The 12,982-nt window shown below is 40.9% G+C and overlaps 1 protein-coding gene across 2 annotated transcripts in view; it reads left to right on the forward strand.

Moving 5' to 3' along the window:
• PTPRO (protein tyrosine phosphatase receptor type O) overlaps window positions 1–12,982 on the forward strand; it is a 148,617-nt gene that overhangs the window by 106,555 nt on the left and 29,080 nt on the right. For both annotated transcript variants that reach the window (XM_036401773.2, XM_036401774.2), the window contains exons 10-13: window positions 466–577; window positions 5,992–6,143; window positions 8,853–8,973; window positions 12,542–12,681. In XM_036401773.2, the coding sequence (XP_036257666.1) occupies window positions 466–577; window positions 5,992–6,143; window positions 8,853–8,973; window positions 12,542–12,681 (525 nt within the window). The remainder of the gene's footprint in view (window positions 1–465; window positions 578–5,991; window positions 6,144–8,852; window positions 8,974–12,541; window positions 12,682–12,982) is intronic.

Raw genomic sequence — 12,982 nt, forward strand, 5'->3', positions numbered from 1 at the left:
CTAATTTATTATTTTATGATATTATATTAAAGAATGCTATACAAAACTATACTAAAGAATAGAGAAAGGATACTTACAGAAGGCTTAACAAGATACTAATGGAAAACTTGTGACTCTCTCCAGAGCCTCAACACACCTTGGGTGTGATTGGCCAGTAAGTTAAAACAATTCACATGTTGGATAAACAATGTCCAAACCACATTCCAAAGCAGCAAAACCAAGGAGAAGCAAATCAGATAATTATTGTTTTCATTTCTCTCTGAGGCTTCTCAGCTTCCCAAGAGAAGAAATCCTGGCAAAGGGATTTTTCAGAAAATATGATAGTGACAATTTCCACTGAAGGAAGGAATGGGAGCTCAGAAAAATGAGTGTGGGCACTAGGTTTATAAATACTGTTGTGTTTCAGAAGTCCTCATGCTGGTCAGTTCTCTCCTGAGCTGCTCTTTGTGTTTTGTCCCTTTACAGAGAATAGCCAACCTGCTGCCAGCTTGGTACTACAATTTCCGTGTCACCATGGTCACCTGGGGCGACCCAGAGCTGAGCTGCTGTGACAGCTCCACCATCAGCTTCATAACAGGTAACCAGCCAGCTGAAAACCCTGTGGGAGTGCTCCTGGGGGCAGAGGCACTGAGGAAGTCTGACCTGGGTGCTGTTTCACCTACAGATAGTTGCAAGTTAGGATATTTCTGGTTTAAGTATTTTTTGATTGTTTGTTTGTTTGGGGTTTTGGGTTTTTTTTTTTTTTTGTGATTTTGTGTTTTGTTTGTTTTGGTTTTTTATTTTGGGTTTTTTGGGGATTTTTTTTTTTGATTGGTTTTGGTGTTTGGTTTTCTATTTTTTTCTTTTTAAGTCTCTGAGGACTGCTTGAAATGAACATATAAATGATTTTTTCCTATGCCAAGCACGGTGGTTGATTGCTGTGTTGCAGTCCTCCATCAGCTGAGTGCATGGCTCCATTGATAGCCAATGGTCCTGCTCCACTTTTACCACACCATACATTTGACACATGGAGAAGTTAATAGGTAAATTAGTTAAACCTGAATTCATATGTTTCTTGGTATATCAAACACTTTTTCATTTATCTGCAATATTTCCAAGTGTTTTTTCCTCCTTTATTACCCTCCCAGTAATCTCCAGGTCAGAGCATGACTTGTGCAGCACTGAGATGAGTGAGCTGATATAACCACAGGGATTTCCTTTTTCCACTTGGGACCAGCCCTGGATTTAACACACTCTGGCATCTCTTGGCAGATTCTTTGGATTTGGATTTTCAATATGCCCAACAGATCAGCCACTCAGAGGGAGCAGCATGAGAAAGGCCCTGTTAGCACCTTGCCATGCACACAGGATGGTTAGGCCAAAATCAGAATTCTCCATTGAATCATTTTGCTTTTAAGTGTCACTGTTTAGTTCACATTGCTGAAGTTGAGGTGACTGGAAGCAGTAAATAATTCAGTTTTACTGTGAGTTGCAATGAAGTACACTTGTTCTTTTTCATCTGTAGGAATCCAATGAGAAGGAAAATCAGGGTATAATGTCCCAGCCACTCACCCCAAAGCAGACATTAGCCTAGTCCCAGATTTTCTTTTTGGTGAGAGTCAGAGAATGTACCTGGAAGAGTTACTGAATAAGACCAGTTTGTAATGATGATTTACACAGAGCCTGTGCCCCAGAGAGCCACGACAGAAGAGCCAGCAGCATTAAAGCTGTGGCTCCACTGAAGTCAACAGAAACCCTCCCATGCTGAGATACCTGATCCCAGGTTACTCTGCTGACAAATTCTGGCACTTCTCCAGTGTATCAGAGCTGGAGCCTCCTGAAGGGTCTCCAGGGACATTCCTTGTCCTTTGGCATCAATCAGCTTTTCTGCAGCACTGTAAGGAAGCAATTTTCCAGCTGGTTTGTTGCTGTATGAGGGAAAAAATGTCTTTTCCAACTGATTTGGGTACCAGGTTCAGCGTTTTAGAGTGGAAGTGTTCCAGTGGGACACTCACTTCAGTATTGCATATCCAGAAACCTGCAGCAGAAATGAGGGAGATCAAGGGCCTTCTAAAAGGTAATCTGTCACCAGTACCAATCTGGATCTCTGTGTGATGACAGGAAAGACTGCTACTGCTGCTGAATGAAAAATTTATCAACTTCTTAACCAGCAGATGCAGACAAAATCAGAAATGGATGAACCTCTAAATATCATCCATTTGTGATTGGCAAAATCTCTCTTAGAGAAGGTCATCTGGTCTTCAGTGAATATATCCAACTGGAATGTTGTATCAATGGTTAATTTCTCTTATTATCAAGGGTTTATACCCTGTGTTTCTGAATTTTTCTGGTTTTAATACCCAGTCCAAGATAATTATTGCACTTTTATCTTACTGACTGAAGACAAAAAACACAAAGACAAAACACAAAGCCTTTTTTTTATTTTTTGGTCTCTATACAGAATTTAGATTGTTTTTTCTGTTAATAAATTGTTTCCATTGAACTCTGCAGGTTCTCTCACTTTTAGGTGTTTTCCCATGTTAGTTTTTTCCCCCACTCTGCCTCTCTAATTTTTACTGTCTTTACTAAAGTAGATAAAAACTAAAAGTGTAATATCAACCTGCTGAATACTCCTATAGAGGCACAATCATCTGCCTGTTCAAAACTCTCTTATGTGTGCATCTAAATGATTGCATTTCCTGCATCATCACACTGGAGGCCTGTGTTGATTTACTTCTATTTTATGGCTCCTAACAGAATTGATCATTTGTTGTCTACATGCTGTTTTTCCAACAGACCTGGCACTTCAAAATTCACTTTGTTTGAGCAGGCCCAGCACAGGGGGCAATATTTCAAAGCTCAGCCATGTCCAAATCCTGCCCTCCTCTGCCAGTTCCATGCTCCTTGCATGGTTCATCAGCCCTGATTTTCCTTTCAGGGTATTGATGAAAATGTTGAATAGCAATGAGGTATTAAAATCACACTGTGATTTTAAGTGAAGAGCCCTAACAAAGCAAGCTGATTTGGTCAAATTGCAAGCACTTACCAATACATGGTCAGCACTGAATGTGAGTATTGAATGCACTCCTGTCCTCTGATTGCCTTATTACTTGCAGTCTCTTCAGCTTTGCCCAGGAACTGCAGCCAGGCTGGCTTGTGAGGCTTGCCAGTTTGTCATATCTGCAGGTTTGAAAAGTTTGTCCCCAGTAGGTGCTGCCTTTTCACAGCTTTAATCTACCAGGAGACTGAGAGTTCTTTCCCAGCCTCTTCCCTCCCAGAGAGGGAGCAGATGGTTTTATGGAGCACTTGGTCCCTTTCTGCACCATTTTGAACAATGCCACCTCCTCTGCACAGGTTGCCAGGAATTAAAACGAATGAACAAACAGAAGAAAAGCAAAAACACAAAAAAACCTTTATTTTAAGAATACTTGAGTGGAGGTTTTGTAGGCTTGACAGTGCACCATCTGTCAGCTCTTCTGTGTATAACTGGAGAGCCAAGCTCCACACCTGGAGCATAAACTTGAGTATCAAAAACAGAGTAGAAAGCTCAGCTGGGAGTTTGAGGATGCAGCTTGCAGGGAGCTCAGAGCAGACATTCCCTAGTGCAGGATCCCACTGCTCCTGGGGAGCCTGGGGCTGTACAGACCTCAGGACTTGGGGTGATGAGATAGAACTCTCTCCCACAGAGAAGAGATTTGGGGGATCTAAGAGACTTTTCAGAAGCAGCATTGTCCTCTCAGCTCCTGTTTTACTCAGGCAGGGGTGGTGGCGCTGCCAGGGTTGCTGTGGTGACTAATGAGTTCTTAATGCCACCTGCTGTAAACAACTGGATTTAAAACAACCACGAGCAAAGGCTCTTTGGGCCACATGCAATTGCTTTTTGCAGTGAGGATGCTTTTACCTTTGGAGGAGCAGAAGGAGTGTGAAAGACAGACTCTGGGTGCTGCTGACTGCCTGTTGGTCCCATGGGTGCTTCCAGATGTCATTCTGGTCCAGGTCAGCATCAGGGTGTGACTTCCCACAGCCTCCCTGTGCTCCCCAGAACCTTGTGCTGGGTCACACCAGCCCTGGCCCTTGGTCTCATGTGACATATCCTGGACATTCACTGTCATGAAAGCATGCCATCAATAAAAAGGTGCAGGGGGAAATCATTATTTGTGTATGAGATTCATGGCCTTAAACTGCAAGGAATACACAATCCTTGCACAAGGATGGGCTGGGAACTTTAAAAATTAAAACAACATTGCTTCACGGATTTTATACTAAATCTCCTCAAGAGCATAAAAGGACATTTTCAAGATTAATTCGGGAGAATAGTCTAACTAAACATTTCTAAACGGCCCTAGATTGTCTGTGCATTGCATTTGCTGCCTTCCTCAGCGGTTGCTTCAGTGAAGTCTCAGTGCCAAAGTGGAAGGAGCCTTCGTGAAAGCAGCAGTGACATCTTGTGGCCCTTTCCAAGAGACCTCAGCTCCGAGGCCATCCTGCATTCCCTGGCACCCAGGGCTCTGCTCCTCTCACCTGCCTTGGCACAAACACCCTGGACACAACAGGGCTTGTCCAGGGGAAGACCAGGCAGTTCACACCATTTTCCCCTCTGTGCTCCTCAAAAATCCCCTGTAGTATCCAAATTATCCTACTCATATCTCCTTGGGAAGGGGTTGAGATCTTCACTCATTGAGATTTTCACTTTTGGATCTCCACTCACTATTAATTTAAATCTTTTCTGGAGTCCTGCACATTTGAATCAGGCAATCAAGGTGAGCTGTGCACCCTCTCCAGTTAATGGAGAGGCACCTCCCTCTGAGAGGGAATCCTCATCTGAAACCCCAATTTTAGTGTTATTTTGGTGGTTTTAGGGTTATTCTGGAGGTTGCTGTCTTTCTGCAGGTCACAGCCGGTGAGAGAGCCAGCTAGGGAAGGTGGCTGAGTCCCAGTCCCTGGGGGTGTTGGACAGACATGTGGATGTAGTCCTGAGTTTGGCTTGGTGGTAAATGTGGCACTGCTGGGTTAAGGATTGGTTGAGATCTTCACTGATTGAGATTTTCACTTTTGGGTCTCCTCTCACTATTAATTCAACTCTTCTCTGGGCTCCTGCACTTTTGAATTAGACAATCAGGTGAGCTGGTCATCTATGCTCCCTCTCCAGTTAATGGAGAGGCACCTCCCAGAGGGAATCCTCATTTTAAACACAAATTTTAGTGTTATTTTGGTGGGTTTAGGGTTATTTTCTGGAGGTTGCTGTCTTTCTGGAGGTCAAAGCTGATGAGAGAGCCAGCTAGGGAAGGTGGCTGAGTCCCAGTCTCTGGGAGTGTTTCAAGTCCATGTGGATGTAGAGCTGAGGGAAGAGTTTGGTAGTGGATGTGGCAGTGCTGGTTGAATGATTGGTCTCAGTGTTAAAGATCCTTTCCAGCAGGAGTGACTCTATATTATGTGGGCTGCAAAGAGAGACAAGGATTTGTTGGCAGCTCCAGACCAAAAAAACCCCTCCTAACAGGGTTGTGATGGGGCCCTTTCTTCCTCCCTTCCACCCAGGGAACAAGGGTGGTCATAACTTCTCATGCAAAAGTTGTTCTTTAGATATCTGGAGGGTTTGAGCTTTTCCTCCTAGAAAGATGCAAGCTCAGTGAAAAGATATTTTTTTCCTATGGAAAACCTATCAATGTAATGATTTATTATTTCTTTTCAGTTCAGTGACACAGTGAAGCAACATCTGAGACTTTTAACTTGAATTTGACTTACAAATGTGACTCAAAAATTATTTTTATCTGCCATGATTTTTTTTTTAACTGAAAGATTGCAAAAATAAGTGTATTTTTGTTCTGATTATCTCCCAGGTTAAACAATGGTTTTCATATCTTTCAGCTAGTGCTCAAGTGGTTTTAATGATGCTTTCCTGCCAGCTTTGTGATATTCTCCTCCTGACAGCATCCTTTAGCACAAGTTTATCACTGGATTTGTTAATCAGCCATGTTAGACCCTGTCTGTCACACACTTGCCTTCTTCCTTCAGCACCTGTGGCACCCAAAATTACCTCTGTGGAGTATTACAACCACCTTCTGTATGTCACCTGGACCTATGGAGGAGATGGCCCTGACCTTTCTCATTCCAGGATGCTGCACTGGATGGTCGTTGCAGAAGGAAAGAAGAAAATCAAGAAGAGTGTAAGTACCAGTGTGGAAAGTGGGTGGTGTTCATTTCTTTGAGGGCTTTTTTTTTTTTCATTTTTTTTCCTTTTTTTTTTCTTTTTTTGGATGGGCTTTTGTTTGATTGGTTTGTTTTCCTGAGTTGGTAACTCAGAAAAAACTTTGACAACTCTGATAACTTTGTATTACTAAGTTATATATGACTTAGTATATATAGAACTTAGTTATGTTACTTTGATTACTAAGTTCCAGCTAGTTTGGTGGAAGCCAGTAAAAGTTATTCCCAGTGTTAGATCACTTTGAAAGACTTGAGCTCTCAAAATATCCAGTGGACAAAGTATTTCTGTAGTGATCTAGTGAAGGTGTTGATAATTTATGTAATTTAAAAAGAGCTTAAAAACTTCTCAACTTCAGCCAGTAAAGCTTAAAGATTATTCTTACATACAGGTATGGTATTTTCTATTTTTATTTATTAATAAACAGAGTAACCTAATGGCTGAGGGGTTTTTTTTTGTTTGTTATAGTACTGTCGCTTCCCATTTTCTGATGTTATCTTCATAAATTCTTTATTTTCTTTATTTTATGTTTGTATATAAGTTCCACAAATTGAAGGGATGAGGATTTCACCCAGAATTTGTGCACTTAAAAAATTTGCTAGATACTAAGCTGTGCTCTTGGTACATTCTCTTGAACATTTGGAAAATTGGAAGTGTATTTTCAACAGAAGTGCAAATTGATCACTGATTTTCATGTGGTTTTGTGTGGAACATCCTAGCTTTCATTAGATTCCTTGTGGCTGCAAGAGTGCACCCATCTGCAGCCTGTTGCAGCATGAATCTGATTATATGATGAGGAGAATTGATAAACTTTCTGAGCAGCAGGAGCTTTTAGGATTTCCATCCTTACTTCAAACAAGGAAGAAAACTAGATTTAAATTTTTTGTCCTACAAATAAAATATTCTATAATTGAATTTAAAAAAAAATCACAATTATATCCCTCTCTTCTCTTCCTTCAAAAAGTCATGTTTTCTGTAAGCTTATTATTCTTTCAGGAAAAATCTAATTTCTCTACCATCCAACTTCACTGAATGAGAAAATTATAGATTAAATAAATATAAAATAAACGTTTAATATGAAAATTTAAATAAATTAGACCCAAAATTGAATATGTAATTTTAGATTAAACAAGATATTAAAAGTAGAGGGTATCCACAATATCGAATATCTATAAATAAAACTTTAAAGCTTTAGGGATGTCTTTACAAATGTTTGTCTTTATATTCTTTGTAAGACAAGGGAACCTAGAGGGTATTCTTTAGGAAAATCCTGCAAAAACTTACCTATTTATAGCTAACTTTTATGGTTCTGTTCATATGGATAAATATGGGTACCTGCTTGCAGGCATCAGGGCACCTATTCCCCCAAGCTCTGTTAGTCACTTCCAGGAACTGTTTCCTTTAAAACTCATACTATATTGTAAGATCATAATATGATTTTATTATGATTGCTAATATGGTTGTTTTTCTTGTGGCATTATTGAAATAATTAGGTAACACTGTCAGATGATGCTGACTTTTTCTTCCTGCTCCCTGTGTGTTTCCCAAGTCTCCACAGAAGTTGGTCAGATTTTAGAGAAGTGATGAAAATTATGTGCAAAACCCTATCGGTCTTTATTCAGAAATGTCAGTTTCTATTCCATCTGAAAGCTTCAGCCTGAAAATTAAGTGACTTTGGAAACCAGCATGAGATTCCTGAATGGGCCCTTTATAGATAGTCCAGAAGTGGTCTGAAAACAGTTCTGAGTCTCATCCTTCTCCATGACTCTGGGGAAATGGGAAGATTACCCAAAAATAAAAGGAAGAAGTTATTCTCAGTCTTTTGAGACTCAGCTCAGTTTAGGATCTGCTTTCAGACTTGCAGATGATTGAAGTCAGACCCTGAGACCTCTTGTCAAGTTAACAGGTCTCCAAGAGGTGTTAGCCTTGCCCAGATGGATTTAATTTTCAGGTCTGTAGGATGCATAAAGGCTTGCCTACACATGGCCTGTGTGCTCTTCTTTGAGGTGTCTGACCTGATTTAAATTCCTCTAAAATTGCAATGGACTCAAGTCCATGGCTTGTTTAGCATTTTGCACAACTGGAGAAATCTAGATGCTCTCAGTGGTGTGAGGGAGAATTTCTTTTTTCCTTACATTTCCACTGGTTACATAGAAAGTGCAGCCTAAAACTGTCTTCTTTTTTGCATTGTGCTAATCTGGTTTTGTGGTTGGTATCAGTGGGAACTGGTTGATGTCACCTGTCACCCTGTTTTTTTAAGTTTTTCTAAGCCTTCTGTTATTTACATTCTTGTAACAAACTTTCTCACACACTTCATGTAAATAACTTATTGTTTTGCATTCTTTTATGGAGGAGGAGAAATTTGATAGACTGTTGGTTTATCCAGTGTCATTGGAGAAATGACACTGTCATACTCCAATCCACTGCACTTTTGGACATCTATAAATGTCGGAGTCAGAAATTAAAAGTTCTCTTTTTACCTTGAGAGAGCTGAGTGTGCACGCTGTGTTATTTGGTGCCCTGTAGTGACAGTCACCAGTCTGGAGCACACAGAAAACATCTGCTGTGGTGCACAGGAATTTCTCTGTAGTATTTTGAGTGACCAGGTCAATTTTACAAGAGAGTTGTGTGGTTTGTGTTGTGTTTAAGCTGGTATCTCTTGATTGTCCAGGTAACGCGCAATGTGATGACTGCAGTGCTGAGCTTGCCTCCAGGGGACATTTACAACCTGTCAGTGACTGCTTGTACTGAAAGAGGCAGCAATACTTCCATGCCCCAACTTGTGAAATTGGGTAAGAAGTGCTTGTTGGTACATTATTAACTCACCCCACTCGTTTGACTGTAAAGTGACTCTGGCAGCACCTTCCTTATTTCAGTTCTGTACCTCTGAGACCATTTCTTTTGCAAAGCTGTAATTTTCACCTCACCTTGCTGTGAAGATTGTCTCATGCCTGTGTGTGAAGCTAATCTCTTAGAATGGTTTTGCTCAAGAGGAGCAAGAGTGGCAGAATTTGACTTTAAGTGGAAGTAGGAGAGTGGAAATCACTTAGTGCCCTGCTGAGAGAACAAGTCATCTTGCCTAAGGTCTTGAACACGTGTAGGGTTTGAGGATGGCAACTCAGGCTTCACAGATGAACTTTTCAATAAAAAGCAGAACCTTCCTTTCTACTTTTCTGTTTCTGACAAGCCTATTTCTACACCTCTCTGCCACTTGGTCTGCTTTCCTGTCTCCCCTCCTCTCTCCCTGGACATCTGCAGTCTTTCAACACCAAAAACTTACCCTTAAATACTAATTAATGATAGCACTCTTTATAAAAATAGTCAGATTTGTGAATATGGAAGCCAGCTTCATTTTAAGAGACATATACGTTAATATACTCATAGAAACAAAAGAAAACTTGAGAGCTTGATCCTTAATGTGAGAGTTTGATCCTTAATATAAGAGTTTCAAATATAACTTTCTACCTAATATCTTTCTTTATGTGAGAGGAAGACTGGACACTACACCATTGTACCTTAAGAAATTTTAGTTCTCTTTTGAATGTATGTGGAGCCCTAGCCTAGTTGTTGAGCCCTAGCTACCTAAAACACTGAAATTTCCAAGTGTGCCAATTTCCAAACTGCTTTTACAGGTGTTACCTCTGCTGAGAAGGTGGGTAAGGAAGAGTTTGTATTTTCAGAGAGGATTGTCTTCTCTACATGAATAATAATCCTTTTATGAGTCACTGCAAGAGAAGCGAATTTAAGGGACTGTGTAATTTCTAATGGGATTAGAGGTCTAAAAACCAGCCATCTTCCATTTATGTTTCTCAGAATTCTTACAGTGCTGAGGCAAACACAGAGACACAACAATCTGAAGTTCTTGCAGCTCTTCTTACCAAAGGCAATATTTGAAAGAAGAGGCAAATTCCATGAGTTTTGTTTTCCCTGTGCAAACCACATCCACTGTTTTCCCCATGCCTCATGCCTGTGCAGTCACCTGTGTGTATTTGTTCACCCATTGAGTGGGTCAATGCGTGGGGTGAGTATTTCCCCCTGCTACCACTGTCCAAATGTTTTAGGGTGGTATTTCAAGACACCAACTAGCTTTATCTTTCAGACAGATCCACAAGCCTTATTCATATTGTACACCCTGCAGCACAGTTGTATCTTCCTCTTCTTTCCTTGTGGATGGGCACTCTTACTGAAATTGGGTGGGAATTTTGCCCTTCAATGTGAACAAAGAGAATGTGGAATGAATTCCATTTCAATTAATCCCTTCTAGACTTTTGAGTGTGGGTGTTTTTTTGTTGGATTGAGTTTGATTTTTTTTTCCCCTTTATGATGTTTGAACTTTGAATAGACAAAAGTGAGGATATTTTGCCAGAGGTTTTCCCTCTCTCTGTTTCTGAGGGGAGCAATGGGAGTTGTAATTAGCAGTAGTGGAAACTGACTCTAAGTGATAGACGACTCAGCACTTGGCAGTCACTTAAGCATTCCTGCCAAATGTTCTTCCCTCCTCGATGTTTGCTTCATCCTGGCAGCTTTCCACCTGCAGAAAAATCAAGCCATTTGCTGGAAGCAAAAGGAGGATTTGCCTGGGACGCTGCCCAAATGCAAAACTCGTATTTTAATTGAGGCCATTTTTTTTACCTGCAGTGAGGGATGGAATGTGTTTCTGAGTCCAAGAGTAGATATATGTGTGCAATTATGGGAGAGGGACACTTTCCTGTGTAGCTCTGGGACAATATGTGCACTGCAAGCCCCGTGACACACGTGAATGTCCAACTCTTTCCATAATGCCAGTATGGCTTGGGCAGACTCCAACCCCAGAACACAGATCTGATTGTTTCAGGATCAGATAAGTCTCCAAAATGTCTATAACTACTTGAGCAAGTCCCTTGTGCCAAGGTTCCTGTGACAGCATCTCACAGAATGAGGATAACAAATTATTTGTGAAAGGAAAAAGAATCAACCCAGAATGTTCTTGTGCATCATTGTATGCAGTGTGCCAGAATCCCAAATTTGGGTCATTGTTTGAGAATTACAGCTTTAATTAAACATCCACAGAACAGGAGATCTGAAAGCTGTGCAGAACAACTCAGAAATGTGCAGCTCAAATTTTACAGTCTCTGAAGGCAAAGCAGAAGAGCCCAGGAGGCCTGAGGTGTGGAAAGCTAGGGATTTCCAGTATCCCATTCCTGAAGCCATCAGGATGAATATCAGGATTAAGCATTGGTGTTTAAATATATGAGTATATTAGCACTAATGAGTATATTAGCACTATGCTTAAGCTGTTTGCTCCTCTCCTGGTCCTCAAGATTTTCCCTACTGTTCTGTGCTTTCCATTCCCCAGGTTGGTTTGGGTGTGGGTACAGTGAGGGGTGACCTCCACAGGTTTCCATGGGCAGGGAGATGGCTCTGGAGGCAGCAGCCAAGGCCACTGGACATGGGGACAGGGGAGTGCAGACCCCCATCCATGTTTCACAACATTTCTGATGCCAGGAGGCCCTCCATCTATTAGTCTTGCTATAGGGTTGTCCCCTGCTCGACAGACTCTTGTATTTGTTTGCCTATTCTCACTTCATCCAGCACAAAAGGAATTAAAATCAAAGTAATTCATTGAGGACCTCTGGAGATCTGGACCTCTGCATTCTTACAACTCATGGAAGTCAACACAGATCCAGTAGCCCTTAAATGATAGCCAGAGGAGAAAAAATACCCAAAAAACCCCCCAAAACCCCACCAAAAACAAACAAAAACTAACGAACCAAACAAAAATAAAAATAAAAAAAAAACAAACACCCAAAAAACTAAAAACACCCCAAAAAACAAACAAACAAAAAAAAGCTGAACAAAAAAATAACCCTACATGTTTGTTGGTTTTTTTTTTTACACTGGTAATTTGCTAAATATTTTCTCTGCTGCAATTAAAGGAACCTAGGCAGCCTTTGCTTGTGGGAAGGTGCTTCTTTATAATCTCCTGGTCAGGCCATGTGAAGAAAAGCCTTCTCAGGCCAAATGTGTTGCTAACAGGTGGACAGTGATCTTCTCTGAAAGAGTTCCTGCTAACATTATTCTATTAATAGAATCCACAGATCATCCTCAAACAAGGCCTCTGCTGAAAAGGGAAGTGAAGTAATTATCCATCTGTCCAAATAGAGAACGGTTTAAATAGAGAAGAAAAACCAACACACTTCATCATCTTCCCATTTTACAGGGGTAGTTTGTCACCATGAGAGGATTTACATTGGTAGACTTTATCTGAAGGAAATGAAAGATAGCAGGGCATCAGGCATTGCTTTCAATTTTTTCATTTTTCTCAGTTGTCTGGAAACTTTAAGATAAGCTTAATGAAAGGAGATTTTTCTCTTACACCAGAACCAGCTCCTCCAAAATCACTGTTTGCTGTCAACAAGACTCAGACCTCTGTGACTCTGCTGTGGGTGGAAGAAGGAGTAGCTGATTTCTTTGAAGTTTACTGCCAGCAGGCTGGATCTGGCCAGGAAACAAAAGCCCAGGTACCTGTCTCTTCTTTGGTGTCCACTCTTCATCCCAGAATTAAACTTTTAAAAGCTAAACTACTAAAGCTATGCTTCAAATACTAAAATATTTTCATTGTTTTTGCAACATGAAGGCTGGCCTCTGTCTTATTGATGAGGTTATATGACTAGTTGGAGAGAAATTGCGTGCATCCAACAGTGCCAGTGGAATTGGCTTCATGTGGAAATGGCTCTGATGCACTGTGCAAAACCTAACAGGCCACAAAACTAAGGGAATGCCAATGAACAAGAAGGGAAAATTGGTCAGGTAGCTTCATAA

The sequence above is a fragment of the Molothrus ater genome, chromosome 5 (assembly GCF_012460135.2).
Source record: "Molothrus ater isolate BHLD 08-10-18 breed brown headed cowbird chromosome 5, BPBGC_Mater_1.1, whole genome shotgun sequence".
Lineage (NCBI taxonomy): Eukaryota > Metazoa > Chordata > Aves > Passeriformes > Icteridae > Molothrus > Molothrus ater.